The 21,829-nt window shown below is 41.7% G+C and overlaps 1 protein-coding gene across 6 annotated transcripts in view; it reads left to right on the top strand.

Annotated features, from left to right (window-relative positions):
* Positions 1–759: 759 nt before the first annotated feature.
* Positions 760–21,829, top strand: part of MEIS1 (Meis homeobox 1) — a 153,428-nt gene continuing 132,358 nt past the window's right edge. For 3 of the 6 annotated variants that reach the window (XM_011985515.1, XM_011985512.1, XM_011985513.1), the window contains exons 1-7: positions 760–990; positions 2,876–3,102; positions 4,982–5,123; positions 5,701–5,751; positions 6,545–6,595; positions 8,024–8,170; positions 13,149–13,154. In XM_011985515.1, coding sequence (XP_011840905.1) covers positions 979–990; positions 2,876–3,102; positions 4,982–5,123; positions 5,701–5,751; positions 6,545–6,595; positions 8,024–8,170; positions 13,149–13,154 — 636 coding nt within the window. In that variant the 5' untranslated portion in view covers positions 760–978. Of the gene's footprint in view, positions 991–2,875; positions 3,103–4,444; positions 4,806–4,981; positions 5,124–5,700; positions 5,752–6,544; positions 6,596–8,023; positions 8,171–13,148; positions 13,155–21,829 lie in introns of those variants that run through there. The other 3 variants (XM_011985516.1, XM_011985514.1, XM_011985517.1) reach the window with 2 other exon arrangements.

Below are 21,829 nucleotides of genomic sequence, written 5' to 3' on the forward strand. Positions count from 1 at the left end.
TACTGAAAATAAAGCCGGCGGCCGCGGGCTACTGCCTGCGTTTGTGTGCGTGTGCCCTGGGTGTGTGGTGTTTGTGCCTGGGCGTGCGATTTAATGGAGCGCCTCTCTGCCTCTCCAGTGCGGCCAGAGCTCGCTTCGCGCACCCACCCCTGCCGAGGAGCCTACTTGCTGCAGCCCAATGCATTGTGTAAGACGCGACCTGTTATGGCCACCACTACTTCCGGGTTCTAGCATTCTGGTCGGAATCCACCTCTCCGCCTGTGCAACACACACTTTACACACGCACGGGGACTGCAAGCGGGCAGCATCGATCGTGGCTCCTTTAAGACAAACTCAGACAGACATTTTTTTTAACCCTCCTCCTCTAATCTCCCTCCAGTGCAGCACTTGCAAAGAGAGGGGGAGAGAGAGAGAGAGAGAGAAAGAAAGAGAGAGAAGAGAGAAACTGATTAGGAATTAGGACTGATTCAAGGGAAGCGAGCGCTAGGGCTTTGTGCATTTGAATATTAACATTTGAGGTGTTCTGACCAGAAGAAGACAGAGCGGATGATCATTCATTCACCACGTTGACAACCTCGCCTGTGATTGACAGCTGGAGTGGCAGAAAGCCATGAGATTTGGTAGTTGGGTCTGAGGGGCGCTCTTTTTTTTTCTTTTTTAAACTGATTTTTGGGGGAGAGAAGATCTGCTTTTCTTTTTTTTTCTTTTTTTTTTCTTTTTTTTTTTTTGCCCCCGCTGCTGTCTTGGAAACGGAGCGCTTTTATGCTCAGTGACTCGGGCGCTTTGCTTCAGGTCCCGTAGACCGAAGATCTGGGACCAGTAGCTCACGTTGCTGGAGACGTTAAGGGATTTTTCGTCGTGCTTCTTCTTCTTCTTTTTTTTTTTTTTTCCGGGGGAGTTTGAATATTTGTTTCTTTTCACACTGGCCTTAAAGAGGATATATTAGAAGTTGAAGTAGGAAGGGAGCCAGAGAGGCCGATGGCGCAAAGGGTACGTATTAAAAAACAATTGTGGAACTCAAATGTGAGATTAAATTGAAACGTGGCCGAAAGACACTGCTAAAAAGTTTCCTTTTTTCTCTCTCTCTTTTAAAAAATGAGGCTCCTAAAGCAGTGGCCTAAAGCGAGAGGATTTATTCAATGCATTTGTAGACTTATGTATGTTACTTGGAGTTGTTAATTAAAGAAATCAATTTATCTATAGATTCCTAACCAGCAGCTATATAAATAAAAATGCAAGCTCAAACAATCATCTTTTTTTTTTAAAACTAGATACCTAATGCTGTAATTTGAACATTCAGAGATCAGAAGTTTAAAGTTATGTTTAAACTAAAATATGCAGCTGGAAACTTCTGATATGTTATTGATTATGCTCATCTTTAATATCACTAGAAGTATTTAGCTTTTTAAAGGAAATAACTGTCATAGTATAGCCAATTTTTTGGTCAGAAAACATTCATCTTTTTATAGTAATTTCAATTTGTATAGATTTGTATACAAGGCAATATTTTGCAAGTTTCTCTTAGATAAGCCCTGTACTAATTGAATACTAAGCACACAGTTACTCACTTTAAAAATGCAATACTAATTTCCCCATATTTCTTTTTCAATGGAAATGCAGTGAGAGTAAAGTGAGACAATGACAACCCAACTGAGGTAGTTTCTTAAAAGAAAGGGGGTCTACAAAAAGCCTTCCTTGCATAATTTGTGTCCTGGCCCTCAAAGCCCTGTTTGCAAAAGAAAGTTACTAGGCTGACACATTTTTCTTTACTCCCTTGGTTCAGGCAAATGTCAGCGTTCTTCCAAACTCTTTTCACACCTCTGGCTTTAAGGAGATGAAAGTGGCAATTCCTCCTTTCTTTGAAAATCATTTCACTCTCAGCGCCTCCAAATCTTGGGAAAATAACTTGCCTGGAATGAACCAATTAGAAAAGTCTAAATAGCTAAATTTCACACACAAAAAATAATGACAAGCAATATGAAAGTAGTTTTTTGTTTTTTGTTTTTTTTTGTTTTTTTTTTCTGGAAGAGGAAGATGGGAGGTTCTCTGTGCATTTGCTTTTGAATTTGCTTTAAACCTGGTGAGTAACATTTGCCTCCTTGACTTCTAGTCTGGAAAGAAAGTTCATAAGAGTAAACAAGAAAATAGAATATTAGCTGCTTCAACTATAGATTTTTCTTTAACTTTGGGGGTGGGGAATTGCCCAATTCTAAATTCAGCTCTAATGTTCAGGAAAAGCTACCCTTCTTTGAGTTTCACTTATAAGGGGTCAGTTAGTTTTGTATAATTAGCAGAGTTTGTCTTGGAAAGCAAAAGAAATGCAGTGTCTTGCAGGACTGGCTAACCTCACGCCGGCAGGGAAATAAAATGAGAAGCCTGTCTAAATTCACGTGCTTGGCGTAGCTGTTCCCATCATAACTTTTTTTTTTTTTTTTTTTAATTCCCCCTGATGTGAAGGGGCTGTGAAACTAGGCGGGTTTGCTGCAGTGTCCTGGCACGTTTTATTATTGTGATTTTGAATTTCTTCCTCCAGAGACATGCCCGTTTCACCTTCCACCCTCCGGAGAATGCTCTTTCTCTCCTTCTTTCTTCTTTCCTTCTTGCCAAAGGAGCCTGAATTTCTGAACTAGTTGATAGGGACACAAGTTAGGGCAAGATCATTCATCCCAGATGAGTCTCGCTGAGAATTCTATAATTTTTACTTAAAGCCTTAATTTTAAAATAAGAAAACTCAGCTTTAGAGATGAAAGGCCACCGAATTCCGGGTGGAAGGATCCAGCTGGACTAGCCTTATATAAGCTCGGTGGTGCCTTGCCGTTCTCCCATTTGCCCGCCTGGCCTCCTGAACCTTCTTTTTCTCCTGTTTGTCATGCAGTACGACGATCTACCCCATTACGGGGGCATGGATGGAGTAGGCATCCCCTCCACGATGTATGGGGACCCGCATGCAGCCAGGTCCATGCAGCCGGTCCACCACCTGAACCACGGGCCTCCTCTGCACTCGCATCAGTACCCGCACACAGCTCACACCAACGCCATGGCCCCCAGCATGGGCTCCTCTGTCAATGACGCTTTAAAGAGAGATAAAGATGCCATTTATGGGTAGGTACAATGGGCAGCAGGTTAACTAGTTGAGACTCAATGCTTCCCTCTTTCCCTGTGCCCTTGGTGAGAGGAAAGTCAGAGTTCTCTGGATTGGAGCTACTCTACATCTTTGGTGACTTTTCATTCACATTGCATGGAGAATTTGGGGAGGTGACCTGCCATCCCCGAAGCCCTACATCTCCATACACACTGTGTGCACATTCAGTGCCCTGCTCCACCATGGCAGTGCCCGCAAGGGGGTCCCAGATCAGAAGAAGCTGGCTAAAGGGCCCTTGTCCCCTCTCACACTCCCTCAGAGGGCTGGAGTCCTTCCTCGCTCGATTTCGCCCGAGAGCGTTAGGGGTTTCTAAATGTAGGCGCCTTTGTGTTGGAACGAAACTTTTAGTTTAAGGGAAAATCTCTTTTAAGCCACTGATTGTTCTGACTTGCTAAGTTTACTCAGCAGCCTTATGCTGGCTCTGCCACTGCACAATAAAACCAAGGCAGGACAGTTGCAGGTCAAGCAAGGGGGAACATGTTTTGCATTTAGGGAGTTTGACCACTGAAGTCAAGGAGAGGAGCTTGCTCTGAATTGTTACACACATTAAGAAACTTCTAGATGTTTTAGCACTTTGTGCTCAAATGTGAAACCTGCAGGATTTAGAAATAAGTAAATTCGGGGCGCTCTTCCTCTGAGGTTGTTTTCTGGCCGCGGTTTACAATGTTTTCTCCTCCGCCATTCGATTAGACCCTGGACTAGTAGAATCCTTTGAAACTCACTTGTGCCTACTGTGTGCCGATGAATTTGGGAACCTCGTTTTACTTTGCAGAAACTTTTATTTCTATTTATTTATTAAAAAAAAATCAGAACCCACTGACCCTCCGTGGCAAAAGAATATATATATACTCTTTTTGCTTTATTTTCTGATCCCTTGTGCGATGGGCTTGTTTAAATCCCACCGTTCTGTCCGCAGCGTTAACTACAAGTGGTTTAGGCTCTGGGACCGAACATTTGGGGAAGCTTTGTAAAGGACCCCAAACTGTTAAATTCCCAGCTGAGCAGTGAGAGCTAATAAAAGACTTGAGATACCTCCTTGAGCATTAGAAGAAGCTTTTCTTTCTTCCTTTCTTCTTCTTCTTTTTCTTTCTTTTTTATGGGCTGAGACAAGCGACATCTAGGCCCCTCGCATTACTAGCTGCTTTGCCACTTCGCAGAGACAAAATGAAAAGCTGTACCGCAGGAACATTTGAAGGAACTTTCTTTGGGGGGCGGTGGGGGCCGTCCGCGAAGGGAGGGGAGTGTGTGAGGAGCTGAGGAGGAGCCTCCCGGCTCTCCGAGGGTCTTGGGGTTGGGATCCCTAGGTGCAGCCCGTTGACAGTCGGCCCCACGGCCATGGACGTCCTTTCCCCAAGTTAGCTGAGCGCCTGCACCGAGATCCCCCGAGCCTGGGCTTCGCGCGGCCGCCTAGGAGGAACCCGCAGGAACCAGCCCTCCCCACCCCTCCGCCCGGCGCCTTTCTCCTCCACCAGATCCTGGATGTGCAGTGGAGGGGACGAGGGCTTGTCGGGTGGGAAACTTAATTCAAAATGGCTGCTGGAAACGCTTGGGTTTTATTCGTAGCAAATGTTGCCAATTTCTCCGGCCAGATACGCTAAACCGATCCTCAGATACCGTCCATGGCTCAGGGCCTCCGACTTCAGGGCTCCAGGAGGAAGGGGAGGTGAGCGGTCACCTGGGTCGGGGGGCGGGGGCGGGGAGGAAAAGGAAAAAAGTAGATGACACAATCCGAGAGGGGGTCTGTTCCTCTTGCTCCTCCGGCTGTTTTTCTTGGGCACCTTTTTCCATTGACTGGGGACTAACCATTATGTTGTTTGTGACTGTTGTATTTTCTTGCAGACACCCCCTCTTCCCTCTCTTAGCACTGATTTTTGAGAAATGTGAATTAGCTACTTGTACCCCCCGCGAGCCAGGGGTGGCGGGCGGGGACGTCTGCTCGTCAGAGTCTTTCAATGAAGATATAGCCGTGTTCGCCAAACAGGTCAGCAAAATAAATGTTAAAAAGTAAAAGAAACAAAAGGAGAGCCCCCCCTTCCCCAACACACAAACGCGCGCGCGCACACACACACACACACACACACACAGACACACACACGGCACACTTTCAAAAGTAGCCAGCACATAGTCGGCCCTAAGCCATAAGTGTTACCTCCAACCTCAGATTTTCTTTCTGTCTGAGTGTCTGTTTGCAGATAACTTAAAATCACCCATCTGCATCCCCACTCACCCTCCAGAAAGCAACCGTGGAGAGCTCACTGCAGAATAAAATCTAGAACACCACGGTTGTAGCTGCTGTGGACTTGGCGGGCTGAGCAGCCTCCCTGAGAATCGTAGTTGCTAGTAGAAGTAAGACTGAGCTCTGGGCTTGTTTTCAGCTTAATTCACACTGAAATGTTTCTGCGCGGGACGAACTCGGTGTCACCGGGTCCCTCCCGGAGGGTTACATCCTGCCCCCAACAGGGTAATGAGGCAAGAAATTAGGAAGGCGACCAGATTTCAAATTTTTCTTTCTTTTTTCTCTCCCCTCCCTCTCCCCTCTCCTTCTCACTTGTATTTAGATTCGCGCAGAAAAACCTCTATTTTCTTCTAATCCAGAACTGGATAACTTGGTAAGAGCGGACCCCTATCCCCCCGCCCCCATCCCCCACCTCCCACCTCCAGCGCCCTCAGCTTTGCTTTGAGAGCCCTGAGATTTCTAGACCGGTCTTTCCGTGCCTGCAGGTTGGCTGCAAATGTTTCTGTCCACGGACAACTGGTCCGGGACAAGATCCCGGGGAAATAAATTCATCTCGAGAGGGGCCGGGCGAGCCGGCGCTGGGAAACGCGAGCTTTTGTTTTTTATGACAGCCGGGCTGCGCAGCTCTAATCAGCGCGGGGATTTATCTCCCGGCCTGTCAGCGTGTGTGCTTAAACTTTGCGGACTTCCCAGCCCTCTAAGTCCCATCACGAGGGCAGCCACCGGGCCAGAGCCCCTAAACAACCAGTTTGCCTGAAAGGTGTAAGGAAGGCAGCAGAAACTTTGCAATGGGAAAAGCCACAGTTTGAGGGCCATTTGAAATATTTTTCTGTCCAGTCCTTCCAAGGACACATTTAGTCCAGTGTTGTGGCCCTTTTGGGGTGGGGTGGGACCAGTGGCACTGAGAAAGGGGAGAGCCATGGGGGAGGAGAGTGTTTATGAGCCCCACTTAGATGCTCTGTTGTTGTTTTAGCTATTTTTTTCTCCTTAAGAAATATAAACCTCTAGATGGTACCCAGTTGCTGCTATTAAGTTTTAGTGTTATTGCCATAAATCAAAATAACTCTATTTACTTGTGGGAGGGGGTGGGCTGGAGATGGTAGAGCTGTGACAGCCAGTTTTCTGCAAGCAGGAATGGGGTGCTTATTGTTTTTGTATCTTTGCAGATGATTCAAGCCATACAAGTATTAAGGTTTCATCTGTTGGAATTAGAGAAGGTAATTTCTCTAGCCTCTTTTCCTTTTACTTACCCCTTACCCCGAAACACACAGAGGGGGAGGGTTCAGAATGGCTGAAGTTCAGCCTTCTGATACATTTGCATAAATGTCTTTCTTTCTGGTAATTAGTGTCACGGCCAATCTTAGCGTCCATTTCTCTTCGCAGTTTAATTACAATTTCAGCCACTAAAACCGGGATCACAAACGCCCTAGCCTTGTGTTCATTCTTAATAACTTGCTGGCTTTGTGTAAATAGTTGCAATTCTGTGCATCCCAGCTGATGTTTAGAATGCTGCTCTGAGGTGGTTTCACAGGTTAATACCTCTGTTGTCTCTTCTCATCCTCTTCCTCCTCTTCTTTGCTACCTCTGAGGGAGAAAAAAGTTTTGTTCAGTTGTGAGTTTCTGGAAGACAGTCCTGAGGGCAGCGGCAGATCAGACACAGGGGAGAGGCAGAAGGGGAGAAGGAGGAGGAGCGGGAAGGAGTCTGGAGGAGGTGGTGGGGAGGCACATTAAACGTTTTGCAGAGACAAAGCAGAGTTGATAGTTGTGTCAATTTCTTGAATCTGTGAATCCTGCACACACCCCACTTTCACACTCAGGAAAGGGTGTGGGATAGCATGATTTTGCTAGCTGTTCTATAAATCTCAGCAATAAAAACTTAATGCATTGTAATTCAAACTAACATTAAATTGCAAGCACACTGGGGTTTCTTGTGAATTTTTGCATGTCACTGATGCCTGGGGCCTGTAGGAAACCTCCGCACTTACACCTAAATATTTTGAGGCATTCCTTCTCCTTTTTGTAAAAAGAAAGAAAAATCAATTTTATTTGTTTTTGTGGCTGTATGTTTTCTTATATCAGGAGTACTGGCAACTTGATTTCCTTCCATTTTTTTTTTTTTAAAAGAAAGTGTTCTAAAATATGACCCTTAGAGATAAAAACCTTTATTACAAATATAATAAGGACTTGGGTTGTCAGGCATGTATTCTATGCCACCACAGTACAGGTTCTTTGGAGAATATATATGTGCATATATACACAGATATACATTTTTTCCTTAGACACATTGGAAAGGAATTTATGATAAAGTCACTGGATGAAATTAAATAGTTTACCTTAAATGTCACCTACGCAGGTCACCTCTCTAATGACCACAGCCCCAGGAGCAGATGAATTTAACACGGGTGTTGAATATGTTGTAGCCTGTGAATCATCTTGTCACTGTCAATTTTCTGGGATATCTCTATTTTGCAAGAAAAGAAAGTTATTCCTAATTCTGGATGCATCTGGGGGTCTCTGGAGGACAATTGCCCTGTGTTTCCCCTATTTGGAAGTTTGGATCTCACAAGGGGGGTGGATTGCACTTGTCAATGTCATTTATGCACTCCTGATTATATTCCCATTTTTTTATTTCTGTCATAATGTAGGTACACGAATTATGTGACAATTTCTGCCACCGGTATATTAGCTGTTTGAAAGGGAAAATGCCTATCGATTTGGTGATAGACGATAGAGAAGGAGGATCAAAATCAGACAGTGAAGATATAACAAGATCAGCAAATCTAACCGACCAGGTACGCGCTTTTCAATTTCAACATCCCTGGGAAAAAAAAAAATCTGTATGCATATTGCTTGCTGGGTCACTACCACCTCCTTTTATTATTTGCATATGATTAAGTCCCTTTTAGATACATTTCCATCGAAATGAAAATTTTTGAATAATGTGGCTATTATTGCTTCATTAAGGCTGGCTCTGGGATTCGACCTGGAGAGATGAGCTTGTAAAAGCTTTGCTAGCAAACTTGACCTGTTTCTTGTCGCTTTTAATTTTTGTCTTTATTTTATTTACCCTCTATAATAATGGGAGTGTTAACTGCCAGTGACCGCCTCTGATTGTAGGGGCTTTGTTCTGGAGCATTTTCCCCCCTTCTATCTTCAAGAAAAGAAAAGTGTAGGGTCTGCTTATTTCTTATTTTATTAGGAATAAATCCAAGATAGGTGGTCTAAGAGAGACAGCGAGGGTTTGAAATCTAGCAAATGCTGGCTATTTTCTCCCTGTCTGTACGGTTCATTAGCCTGTCTTGTCAGTTTTCCTCGGCCGAACGCTTCTAGACCTCACTGAACATTGCTTTGTGTGGTGTTCACTGCAAGCTCGCCCATTTTATTGTACTTAATAGAAAAAATAAGACCAGGCCGAGGTTATAAAAACAGATAAATATGGACTTTTCCCCTCCTTCTTTCCACTCATCCTCCAGCTGGTATGTGCTCTGGGCCCTCTGGGTTGGCAGCTTGTGGACATGTCAGCATCAGGGGAACCCCGGCGGCTCCCTGGGTAAGGAGGGTGGGGGAACTCGCACCGCCTTTGCTCTCAACTGAGGGTTGGCTTGCTGCGCTCCCTCCTCTCCTGTCCTCCCTCCAGGCCCTTCTTCCCATGCGTTACTAAGTAGGGACGACTTTTATTTGGAGTTGCTGAGGGGATTTCTCTCTCTGTGTCACCCCAACACCACTGTTTGCTCCCAGGGTGCCTTTCTCTCTCCTGTGGCTGTATCTCTGGATTGGTCCAAAGGAGTTGCAAAAATGCAATGAAAGTGAAAACGTGTGGAGTGAGTGAGATGAAACAGGGCTCAGAACAGTTCTGTTGCGAATTGTTGCAAGGCGTCTGGAGATTTGGGTAGCTGGCCTGCTCTGCACCCTCCCAACCTTCCCCCCTGTATAAGTGAAGGCCCAGAGTTGTTTCTCTTTCTGACTCGGCACGTGAGTCCAGACTTGGGGGAAGAGATCAGCCTGCCTTTGTTAAGCCAAAGGCCAGCTACTCTGCAAGCTCTGCCATGATCTCTGTTGGCCAGTGGCTGTCTTGTACAGTCCTTGTCGGAGTGCCTGACACCTGGTTCTTAGTGTCATCTTATGGTTTTCTTCTCTCAACATCATCCTCTTAAAATACATTCTCAGCTTGATTTTCTCTGGGCAACCCCCGCGACACAGGCTGAATTCCTCTTTTGCCCATGGGGAGCGGGAAACAGGCAGAGCAGAGATTTAAAAGTGCCAATGTGCCGGGTCCGCACTGTGATCTGGAGAGTTGGAAACTTTCGGCAGTGTAGACGAGTGCACAGAACACGCAGCGTGCGCAATCCCGGTGCGGCCCCACAGAGGTGGGAAAACTGTAGGCGGCTCCCAGCCTTGGCCCCCGCGGGCTGCCCGGGCCTCAAGTCTGGTTCAACCCGCCAGCCTTCGCCGGGGAGCTGTTGAGTGCAGATTCTGCTGAGGAACCCTCGAGTAGCTGCTGTGGAATAAAAATTGCAATCCAACAAGCCTAACTAGAAAATGGGATTCTAAAAGCTCCGGAGTGCTGGGTACATAAAGCTATTTGAGCAAATTACAAGAATCGCTTAGGGGCATGAATGAAATCAACACTTTAATTGCCTCCAAAATGAAGATTTATACCCCATTTTCTCAAGGAATCATTATTTTATTAAAGTCAAAGATAAAAGAACAAAGTTATGGGGATTTTTTGGAGGGGGGAGAGAGAATACAAAAATTAATATATTATCATGGATCTCCCCCCTTCTCCTTCCCTAAACTTTTGTTACCCAATTCCCTTAACTTAAGATATGCAAAGATTGGTATGCAATTGTATTGGATAAAAATTCGCATTTTATTCTCTTCTACCTCTAAAATGAGAATCTGATTTCTGGTCCCCGCTGGTTAAGAGTGGGCTTCGACGCTTTGGCTGAGCTCGTGGCGCTGTTGGCCTTTGCGCGTGGGCTTGCTTGTGTGGCCCCCTGGGGCTCACCCAGGTTTCAGCTGGTCGGAGAACAGCAAACTCAAGGTCAGGTTTGGAGAGGGGAGCGCAAAGCGCTGGGCGCATGTGGTACAGTGCCATGGACGCCGGTGGGCTCCACTGCCCTGGGGAGCTGAGGCGCGACGAGTGAAGCACCAGGGCGCCTGGTGGGCGCCAGTTCTCCGGACTGGAGCCTGCTGGCCTGTCCCTCCGGGCCGCTGAACCCCTAGTGCGGCGTCCTGGGGGCCAGGCAGGAAGGATGGCCTCTCCACCTGTCTGCGAATGCAGCCCAGCCAGTTTGAGCCTCCGCAGAGGGTGCGCTCCGGGACTGGACGCTTCTCGTGCTGTGAGAACGCTGGGCCTTGTTAGCTCATTAACCCCTCTGTCTCTAGGGCCCGTTGGCGGCACAATTTATTTTATTTTACTTTTTTTCCTCGGAGGGCGCGAAGACTGCCACCAGCGCGGGGACCTGGGATCAATGACTTTGATACTAGGCGGTATCTCGGAGGGCTAAGTCGGCGGAAATCCACTTGGCCTTGTAGCGCTAGTTCAGTCCTTTTCCTTCCTTCCTTCCTTCCTTCCTTCCTTCCTTCCTTCCTTCCTTCCTTCCTTCCTTCCTTCCTTCCTTCCTTCCTTCCTTCCTTCCTTCCTCCCTTCCTCCCTTCCTCCCTTCCTCTCTTCCTCCCTTCCTCTTTCTTTCTTGCTCTCTCGCTCTCTCGCTCTTTTTTCTTTCTTTTCTTTCTTCTCTCTTTCCTATTTATTTATTTTTAAAATAGGATTAAGACACCAGTAGAAGCTGTAATCCCGTTCTTCCCCACACTCAGGTTCCTTCCCCCACCCCCAATCTTGGGGCTGCCTGGAGGTCCCTGCCAGAGAGAGCTACCTTGGCGGGCGCGAGCCTCCTGGGCGCCCTCTCCTGACCGCCGCGGTCTAGGCTCGGCTTGGATGTTCCGAGCTCCCCGAGGCTGGGGGAAGCGAGGGGCGCCAGGGGCTTCCCGGCCTCAGCGTGGGGCGAGGTCCCGGCTGCGACCCCGGAGCAGAGGGAGAGGGGGGCCATGGTGCTAGGCGTCGAGGCGAGGGTTGAACCTGCTTGATTTCAGAGAACGATGCGGGTTCGACCGGAGGCGCGTTCTAGGGGCCCTTGGGTGGATTTGGGGGCGCCAAGAGGGGTTAGGCGGGGAGAGGCCTGGCCATCCAGTTGCTAGACTTTAGGCCGCGCTCCAGGAAGGAGCAGTCGACTTCCTAGGCCGCTTCTGTTGCGCGCCACTTCTTGAATCTAAGCATTTTCCACTCCAAGAACGCGTTGGGAGAGAGGGGAGAGCGGAGCAGAGTCTCTGGGCCCCCAGGGCCGCCTCCCGGGGTGGCCACGCCTGCCGGTAGCGAGCCGAGATTAGCTAGGTCTGTGCTTCGGCCTCAGCGGTGGCCCTGGCTCTTCCCACAAGCAGCGGGAGGCAGAGAAATGGTCCCTTTGGATTACAGTTTTTATTCAACAGCAGCTCTCCGGGGGGTCCTCGTCTGAATCTGCATTTAGCAGCTCCGGGGCGAAGGCTGTCGGGTTACCCAGGGCGCCCTGTTGCATGTTAATCCAGATATGTCTCTGACGTCTGGGGAGAAGTAATATGGCTTGCAGATATGGAACCAGAGAACCACGCTCGCCAGGCAGGTTAAATGCCAAGTGCTGCCGAGCTCCCGGGGGACGGCCGCCAGGGCTGTGCAGCCGAGACTGGAGAGCGCAGGGCCGCCAGGCCTCTGGGATCTGGGGCGGCCGGGTCCAGTGCGCTTTGGTTCCCAAGTGGGCTTGGGAACTCTGATGGCGATTGTTTTGTTTCAAAAGTTCACAATGTTGTTTCTGAAGCAGAGTTTGGCTTAAAATCCTTTGAACTGAGGTGGAACTTGACAGAAAACGCCCCCCTCCGAAGAAGCGGGGGAGATTTTTGCAAGGGAGATTTAAGCTTTGCCTTTAGGGGAGGTGTCACAGTCAGGGATGGGGCTGGGAGGGCAAGAAGCAACCTAATGTCCTGCATGGATTGGATCTGCTGCTTTAGAGGCAAATAGATAGGGCCAGCGAATATTTACTAATACTAAAAATGTCTGCAATTCCTTGTCATCCAATAAGAAAAGTGTACACAAACAGTGGGAGGCAGAAAAATGGTCCCTTTGTCAGGTAGTTTGTTTTTAAATGCTTCCATTTGGATACATCTTATTTAAATTGTAAATGCTTCGTAGCTTCCCACTTAATGCCTTAATCCTGAAACCTCTCAGTCCACAGGACTTGCAAGTGATAAAGTCTTAGCATCACCTAACTTTACATTTGATTGTGTTGTGGGTCATGTGACATAGTCTTAATTCCTTTTAAAATATATGTCAAAGGGAAATTATGGCAAGATTCTCTTTAATGATTAAATAATAAGGTGTTGACTGCTTGTCACTACACTGGCTAATTGGGATGTTCATTCTAGGCCCTTTATTACGTAGCACCCTTTGAATTAAAAGTTAGTTGTTTACCGGGTATATTTTTATTGTTACTTTCTGGTTGGCTTTTAGTGTGTATTTATGTGTGAGTTTCAGAGGAGGGAGGTATTGATTCTTAATAGGGACACTTTTAAAACATTCTAGAAAAAACAAGGGGAAAAAATACAGCATGTATGCAGATAGGTTGAGATCAATTACATTGGTAAATGTCTCAGTCCAAACGCTAATACTACAAAAATATCCTTTGCATAGCTTCTCTCTCTCTCTGTCTCTCTCTCTTTCAATCTCTCTCTCAGTGGAAGTCCCCAGTGCAAGTTGCATGAATAATGGAAAGCAATGATACTAATGCTACTTTGTACAAAGTAAAACCTCATAACAGTAACTATTGTTCAGTGATTTAACTAGCTCCATGGCAGTAGGTCATTCAAATAGCAATTCTTCTCCTACCAGAATGACTCCATTGCTCACCATTCTGAAACATATAGAGTAGTTGTTTTATATAGCTATTGGTCCTAACTTAAAGACTTGTATTAGAAAACATGGAGAATCTTAAATAATAGAGGAAGAAGAGAAGGAAGAAAAAAGGATTAAAATGTGGGCTGGGCTTTCAAAAAAGTAACTGAAATACCACGCTAGAATTGTCCAACTTTGAAAATATATAAATTGTAAATCATTATGTTTTCAAACACTCATATGTTTGAATTTTTAAATGTTTGTCTTAGTCCCAAAAGATTTAAAACACAGCTGTGGCTGGGTGACAAGAAAAAAAAAAACCCAGTAAAATTCTATACTCTTAAAAAACAAAGACTATTTGTGCTCCCCTAGTATAAACTTACGTTTATTAAGGCCAAGTAGATAGACTAAAGTATTACCATGGGGCCTACTGTCCTAAAACTAGCTTACCTTCCCTAGCTTACCTCACAGGTGGAGTTGGAATGAAGAATGAAGAATGCATAACAAATTATACTAAGACACTTGCCATAAATGAAAATACTGTCAACATGAATTTAAATGAAGTATTCTCGTATTGGTAATGTTATGCTTTCCATTGCAACAACAATATTTTCTTATGAAACATAAATATGTCAAACAAATGGGAAATGCTAAAGTTTTAATAAATGATCATTTAATCATCAAACACAACCCAAGCATGTACACAAAAACTTTTAAAGGAAAGTCGGCATACAGCCAAATTCCTATAGGGACTAGCAGGGAAATGATCAAAAAATGAACATGAAATAAGGCTTCCTGTAAGAAGGTCTATAATTCAAAATTATTTGACTCCACTGTCAGGGAAATAGTTGAAGGATAGTAAACTGATACAGTTCTCAGTCATTTTTGTTACACAGTCTTAAATGTTTGCAACGGTAGCATTTTACATGGCCTTTTGTGGATTATGATGTCTGTCATATTTGAATCAAAGTAGTACTTTATGACATAATCGAAACAAAATTATTTGCCATTTCTCCTGAGTGCAAAAAAATTTAATATTTAAGAATTAAATAAAAATTATGGGAAAGTATTCTTTTACAAATAAAGAAATGAAAATAGAAACATGTGACACAGTTTATCTGACAGTTGTACAGATGTTATTATAGATTTAAAGATTTTCCAAATCCCAAGTAAAACAACACTGCTCTAAATCCCGTTGGACTTGCTCTTCTTACTAAGCAGGAAATATCAGAATGTAATACCTGTATAAAAAGTTCTGGTCTAAAACATATGAAATACAGTCTCCCAATTTAAGTTTTAATCATAATTACCAATTTTGATTTTTGGCATCCTGTAAAATTTTGAATATTTTGCTGTCTTTAACATATGCAAATAAACCACGGGTGTCTAAAATCAATTTTGAAAAGTTCAAGCAAATGAGTGTGTCGATGTAGTGTAAAAGATAAAAGAACATTTTCACTGTATCTTTAATTTAACATACCATGATTTCAGGATTATAGGAATTCAGAGAAGCCTTTTGGAATCTTAAACAGACTCTCCAGGAAGTATACCTACATTGGCCAATTGCTGGAATCCCTACACTTATAAATTGGACATTTGAATAAATGGTATAAAGGATACTATGTGAAATAAGTGAGAATATATTCATTTAAATATTTGTCACTAGAATCCAATTTTGATCAATTTAATGCATTCAAGTGCACAAAATTAAAGCAATTGGCAACCTTTTACTACACTTTCTTCAAACACTCTTTTGCCAAATAGCATTTCTTAATCTAGAAAGTATGTTCTTGTTAAAGGAAAATACAAGAGTGCAAATATTTTTAAATTATTTTATATTCTTGACTTCTTGGTTCAGAGTTTCTAAAACTGACTAAAATATACTATCAAGGGTTGATTTTCTGATGGAAAAATGCTCATCTGTACACATATTGAACTATACACCTGTTGTTTATTGGTGTCATGAGTACATACAATCAAATAAATACAAGCTGTATAGCTGTATATCAATACAATTGAAGTTTATAATGAAATTGACACAAATTATATAGCTATATCTGTTTTAAGATATAAAGTAACCATATTATGGTTTTTCCATGACATATGGACCTATTTATATGGCATACACTAATGGAGGACAAATACGTTGAGAAAAGAAGTTTTACCTTATTTGTAATTCTCAAAAATATGTTTCTACAAAGGATTCTTCCCTTGTACTTCATAACTCCATTTACAATTAATAGAATTTATACTCATGAAGTAAAGAACCTTGAGAGCATAATGTTATGGTTCTTTAAAAAACTCAAATAAAATCCTGGCATGCACCTATAGTCTCAGCTAATCCAGAGGCTGAGGCAGGAGAATCACTTGAGCTGAGGAGTTGCCAGCTTGGGCAATATAACAAGATGCTGTCTCAAAAACAAGACCAAAATATCCTTAAATGAAATCATATTATTCAAAAAAAATAAAATGCCTATTATTATCGATAAGTTTACTAAGTGAAACTTTAAAAATGACCACAACCTTATGAGTTTAACAAACGTTAGCAACTGTTATAGTTGTGCTGCTTCTTTTACATTTTAACCTAATACAAAGTCTTACATTTTACAATGGACTTAAATATATATTATTTTAACTCATTTAGAAGATATCAGTAAATAATATTTTGAGTGATATTAGAATTACTCTAATATCAATATATGACAACATTCTATTATCAATACCTGACCACATAAGCTACCTTAGAATGAACCGTTGCTTGTGAATTTCCATTTCTATAGATTTTTTCCTTACACTTTATAATATGGTAGCATGTTTATTATCCATTAGCTTTAAATTTCTGGATTGTTGGTTATTATTTAGCAAGATCGAACTATATGTAGCTCTTTCTTTTTCTGATCACTTTTTTTCCACCCTTTGGAAACCTTCTATGCCTGAGATTTGAACTTGAGCTAGTTTGGTAGGTCTCATTTTCCTACTGGAGTGCCTTGTGGGTTATTACCCATATGTGGGTTTATTTTCGTGAGAAAATGAAGAATGTTACTCACTTCAAAACAGGAATGAATAGAGGCCAAAGTCATCAAATATTCCCAACCTGTGCTTTACAATTAAGTGAAAAACTGAAAACTGTTATTCTTATTTGTCTTCCCTAGAGCTGTGAACACTTGGTGTAAAGATTAATATCAGCCCCTTTGGTTCTTCCTCTAAAAGCCTAAATGTTTATTTTCAGCAACTGTATTCTTAACTGATTGTCCATATTTGGTCCCAGATCTCCATGATTTGCATTTTATTCTGAATTTGCATTCATATTACGTCCCATAGAAACTCTTTAAAGTGAAGTGTGTTTATGACTATTATGAAACTCTGGAAAATGAAGTTTATAATGAAATTGACACAGCTGTCAAAAGGACAATGAAGAGAGCAATTTGACTGTAAACCCAGAGTTTCCTTATTCCATCTCAACTTGTAAAAGGCTTATGTCTCTTCTTTTAAAAATATTAGAAGCTGAATGAATAAGAATTTCTTTGACAATAAACCTCCTCTTAATGTCTCCATAACTATTTGGATGTGTTCTTGAATATTAACTTAATTTGATAGACAAGCTATAATTAACTGTGACCTGTAGTGTTTTCTGTTATTCAGAGATTATTCCTTAGCAATTTGAAAACTTAATTTCAAACTAAATGGTGTACAATGTCTGAAATTCTAAAGGCATGCTTACGCTATTTACATGAAGTGGAGTGTTTGTCTACAGAGCTTCAAAATGGAGATACTTTAGAGAGGTGGAGGAATACTTTTTACATACAACATCCTGGCAAACTAGCTAGCGCAGGTGGGCTCTTTTTGGATATTTTTCAATATATAGCCTTCCTATATATTTGCTGCATATTAAAATTTTTCTTCCTAAAGGAAAAAAAAGCTCTGTGTTTCATAGAGAAATTCATATATGACATTTTAAACCTACACATTTCATTGATCATAAAATCCAGCCAACACATATATAGAAAATTTAAAATAACAGCAAATAGGTAAGGCGCTATTTGCTATTATGCTTCAATCAGAAGAGAAACTTTAGCGGTATAATTAGGCATTGTGGGTTTAGTTGCAACATTTACTTGAAAGTTCCCACCAGATCTGAAGTTGTTTTAAAATCCACGCTTGAGAATATTTTAGTGTAAACAATTTGTGATAAATCACCATTGAACATTACTTTCATTTAAAATTGTTCCTTCCTAAGAGATGCAGTGTCATGAGAAACCACCCTGCCCTTCACTCTTGAACATATAAATTTATTATTTATTTACATTCTATCATATACATTATTTGTGGGAATTTTACTATAACTCTACAGAGCATATGGAATTCATCTTCATGAGATAAGGGTGGCATCTCTGCCAATGTGGTATAACCCTAAGTAGATAATAAGGATTACCCTCAGACTGCAGATAAATATTATCTCTTATAGAGTCATTACATGTTTATATTTCATATCTCCAGATGCAAATGTAGTTTGCCATTTTCATTTTAATTGTCATAGTTTTCTTGGCTCTAGCTTCTAACAAAGAGAAACAGGAATTTTACATTTTGAATTGAAATTGATGATAAATTAATATGTTCAAGAAAAAGAAAGATATTCAGTTGTAGAATTATTTAACCCCCTTCCTTTCTTTCAGTCTGCTTTCCCTGTCCTTAATGTGTTCCAAAATTTTCTGAAGAATGTTGTTCATAAAGTTTATAGCACTATTTGTGTATTTGGTGGCTTGGCCTATTGTTTCATTATATTTTGGGATTTTAAAAGCTGTGTTTAATAACAAAATAAGCAAGAAAAACATCTGAGTGATTATGTCCTGTACTTCTTTGCACAAAACAACAGAGAGATGTAGAATATGCTTGTTCGGTGCATATCAAGTGTATTGTTGGTGTTCAATTATTTTTATTCTAATAATTATTCAAAGGCAGTAACAATCTGCATTTAAGTGAGTATAAACATTTTTATTCTGGAATTTGGAATTTGCAGCAACTCAATTTTATTTTCCAAATTACCCTGCCATTTCAATTAGGTGCATTGTTCTTCACTCTACTGTTGCGACATTCTAAAGGTTTGCTTGCCATCCTAATAGTGAATTGTCTGAGTGTTTAATATTTATTGAGGGCATGTAAAGAACATGCCAATAGAAAAATAGGAGAACAAAACATTGACAAATCAATTATGGGGCTTTTCTTTACTCGTAGTATACTTTCAATATTCCAAATACTCTGTAACTGTTAAATAGTATGAATAGTCTCTAGAATAATAGCCTTGGGTGTGGCTGAAGAATGGCATTCTGATTAATTAGAATTCCTTAAAAAGTGCACAGTGCAACTCAGCATCCTACTTCTGGAATTCACAGTTGCTTTGGCTGATCTCTTAGTTAAGTATCTTGAAATATAGAAAACTTGACCATTGTAGGAACCAGAAACTCAAATTAAATCTCAAGATGCTTTGAGAAAGGCCTCACTGATGATTTTACCCAAGTTAAATAATGAAGGAAGGGAATAATCTTTTCCCAATCTCCAAATTTAACATTGTCAGTGGACTTAAAGATTCTTGAGGAATGAGAGACACTTAAAACACAAAATGTTGTAAAAAGTATAAAAAATCAGAAGTGCTTCTAAAGAAACCATAGGGAAATTAGAAAATACCCTATTACTAATTATTAGTGGAAATCAGTGGTAAATATAAATTTCTATGGTTCTTTTATTCAAAGTATAATGCTATGAGGTAGAATAAAACAAGGCTATATCTTGGCTGAATTTTTTTTTTTGTTCTTATGTCTCAATTGTGTGTTCTCTGGCTCGAGAGTTTAGAAGTAGAAAAGAGAAAACTTCAGAAACACTTGAGAATAAGCAGTTAATTGTACTGCTTGTCATTTTCAGTTACACACCCTTTCAGGAAGGCGGTGTTCTAATGAACTATATACAGTTTAGAGCCAGAGCACTCTTTTTTGAATCTAGACTTTGCTGTGAGAGGGCAAGTCACTGCACCTTGAGGGGACTTAGTTTAATAATCTGTAAAATGGGGATAGTAACAGTACCCACTTTAGTGAGTTACTGTAAGAACTAAATAAAAATGCATCTAAAACATTTAGAGTAGTAAATCCCCAATCCAATAAGCACTTCATTACATAATATTTTATCTTCTCGATTGTATTCTGCCCAACCTTCAGTAACAGGAATTGGGTTTATGGAGGAAGGATTGGGTGCTGGTTGATGGGGATGTTGTTTTATAGAGTATTTTGTAATCATAGAGTTTAAGAAAAATATCTTAATTCTTACTATAAGGGGTCATTTTTATTCTGATTTCAGCATAGTGTAAAAGGAGACTGAACTCAGCTATTTTGCTGAGATAGTATGGTGAATCACTGCAGACTCACTCCTAGGGTAAAATTCAAATAACATTTATGTAAGGACTTCGGGCTAAGTACTTTTTCCCCACATTTCTGAATACAAATACTTCATGCTGAGGTCTGGTTGCTTTCAGGATATTATTATCTACTTTTACTCATTATACAATGTTTTCTGCATTATTGGATTTTAAATTTTTATTTTTTTTAATTTTTTTTTTTTTTTTGCGAGGAGCCTTGCCTAGAAAGTTTGTGGTTTAAAGTTATTTTATATAAAACACTTTTAAGTTTATTTTATCTTAATTTGTTTGCAGAACAAGGAGCACTGATACTAAGTTACGAATGTAAAATAAAACACTGGGAAGCAAACAATCTTATAAAGAGGATTTTATAACATCAGGTATACTGGCATGTAATTTACTGATTCTTCTCCCACTGCTAAGTAGAAATAATAGAAAATGATCAAAGTTCAGCAGAAAACTCTCAAAAGATAAATGGGTAATACGGTTTAAAGTATTTAGGTATACTTATTTGCAAATATAGTGGTGTCAGTGGATTAGGGTTTTTTTTTTTTTTCAGTCAAACATTTAACTCTATGAACTACAATTTATAGGTATGATTTTTTTTTTTTTTTTTGAGATGGAGTTTCACTCTTGTCTCCCAGGCTGGAGTGCAGTGGTACAATCTTGGCTCACTGCAACCTCCGCCTCCCAGGTTCAAGCAAATCTCCTGCCTCAGCCTCCCGTGTAGCTAGGATTACAGGTGCCCGCCACTATATGCAGCTAATTTTTTTTTTTTTTTTTTAGTAGAGACGGGGTTTCACCATGTTAGCCAGGATGGTCTCAAACTCCTGACCTCAGGTTATCTGCCTGCCTCAGCTCCCAAAGTGCTGGGATTACAGGTGTGAGCCACTGCGCCCAGCTGTAGGTATGATTTCAAAAGTAGAAGCACTTAGGGCCATTAAAGTCAGTAAATATAAGAATTTAGTTTTATTAATAGCATGCCAGTTATAATACAATGGCATAGAAAAAGAAAAGGTTATTAAAACATAAATAAATACTTTTTCTAAGATTTTAGCGTATTGAGGCTTTATCTTCTCTCTTCTTAAGATTTTTCTCTATAATAAACTGCTAAGTAGAATTTGAACATTCAGGGCACTTGAATAATTTCTATTACTTGCCAGTTTTGAGACTTTGGTAAAACTGATTGTCATTTCTTGTCAATTGCCCTTTGGTTGTAATTATTCCCTTTCTTTGCAATTTGTCTGAATGTACCACATGTACAAATCTATATTATCTTCTTAGACCACAGTAGGGTCACCATGGGATGATGTTAGCCTTGATTGTCAAAGTTAAAGAATTGGGCAAAAAGTATCAGTGCTGTCTTGATTTCATCAGGAAAGCCTTTGGAATATTCTGAGTGTTGTTTTACATCTGTAGACCTTTGCTTAGCATAGTTGATTCACTTATAATTTATTGGGTAAATTAATTCAACTGTGCAGATCAATAAATTCCTGAAAATGTTAGAGTGGAGACCCAGAAGACACGAGGTTGTTGTAAACTATGGTTTTAAGCAGCACTGGGAGAGTGTTCTGTAGTATTCAATCCTGGCTTCCTAAGGTCCTCACCCTCACTGCCTGCCACAGCAGCCTAGCACCTGAGTATTGAGAGGAGAGTGAAGCATGCTGATTACAGGACAATGAGGAAAATCTTTAAGGGATAGCAGGTTTTAAACGTATATCTTCTCAAGCCTGTAATCCCAGCACTTTGGGAGGCCGAGACGGGCGGATCACTAGGTCAGGAGATCGAGACCATCCTGGCTAACACAGTGAAACCCCGTCTCTACTAAAAAATACAAAAAAATAGCCGGGCGAGGTGGCGGGTGCCTGTAGTCCCAGCTACTCGGGAGGCTGAGGCAGGAGAATGGCGTAAACCTGGGAGGCGGAGCGTGCAGTGAGCTGAGATCTGGCCACTGCACTCCAGCCTGGGCGACAGAGCCAGACTCCGTCTCAAAAAAAACAAACAAAAAAAGAAATACAAAAAAAACTAGCCGGGTGAGATGGCTGGCGCCTGTAGTCCCAGCTACTCGGGAGGCTGAGGCAGGAGAATGGCGTAAACCCGGGAGGCGGAGCTTGCAGTGAGCTGAGA

This window comes from Mandrillus leucophaeus, unplaced genomic scaffold, assembly GCF_000951045.1.
Source record: "Mandrillus leucophaeus isolate KB7577 unplaced genomic scaffold, Mleu.le_1.0 Scaffold285, whole genome shotgun sequence".
In the NCBI taxonomy this organism is placed as follows: Eukaryota; Metazoa; Chordata; class Mammalia; order Primates; family Cercopithecidae; genus Mandrillus; species Mandrillus leucophaeus.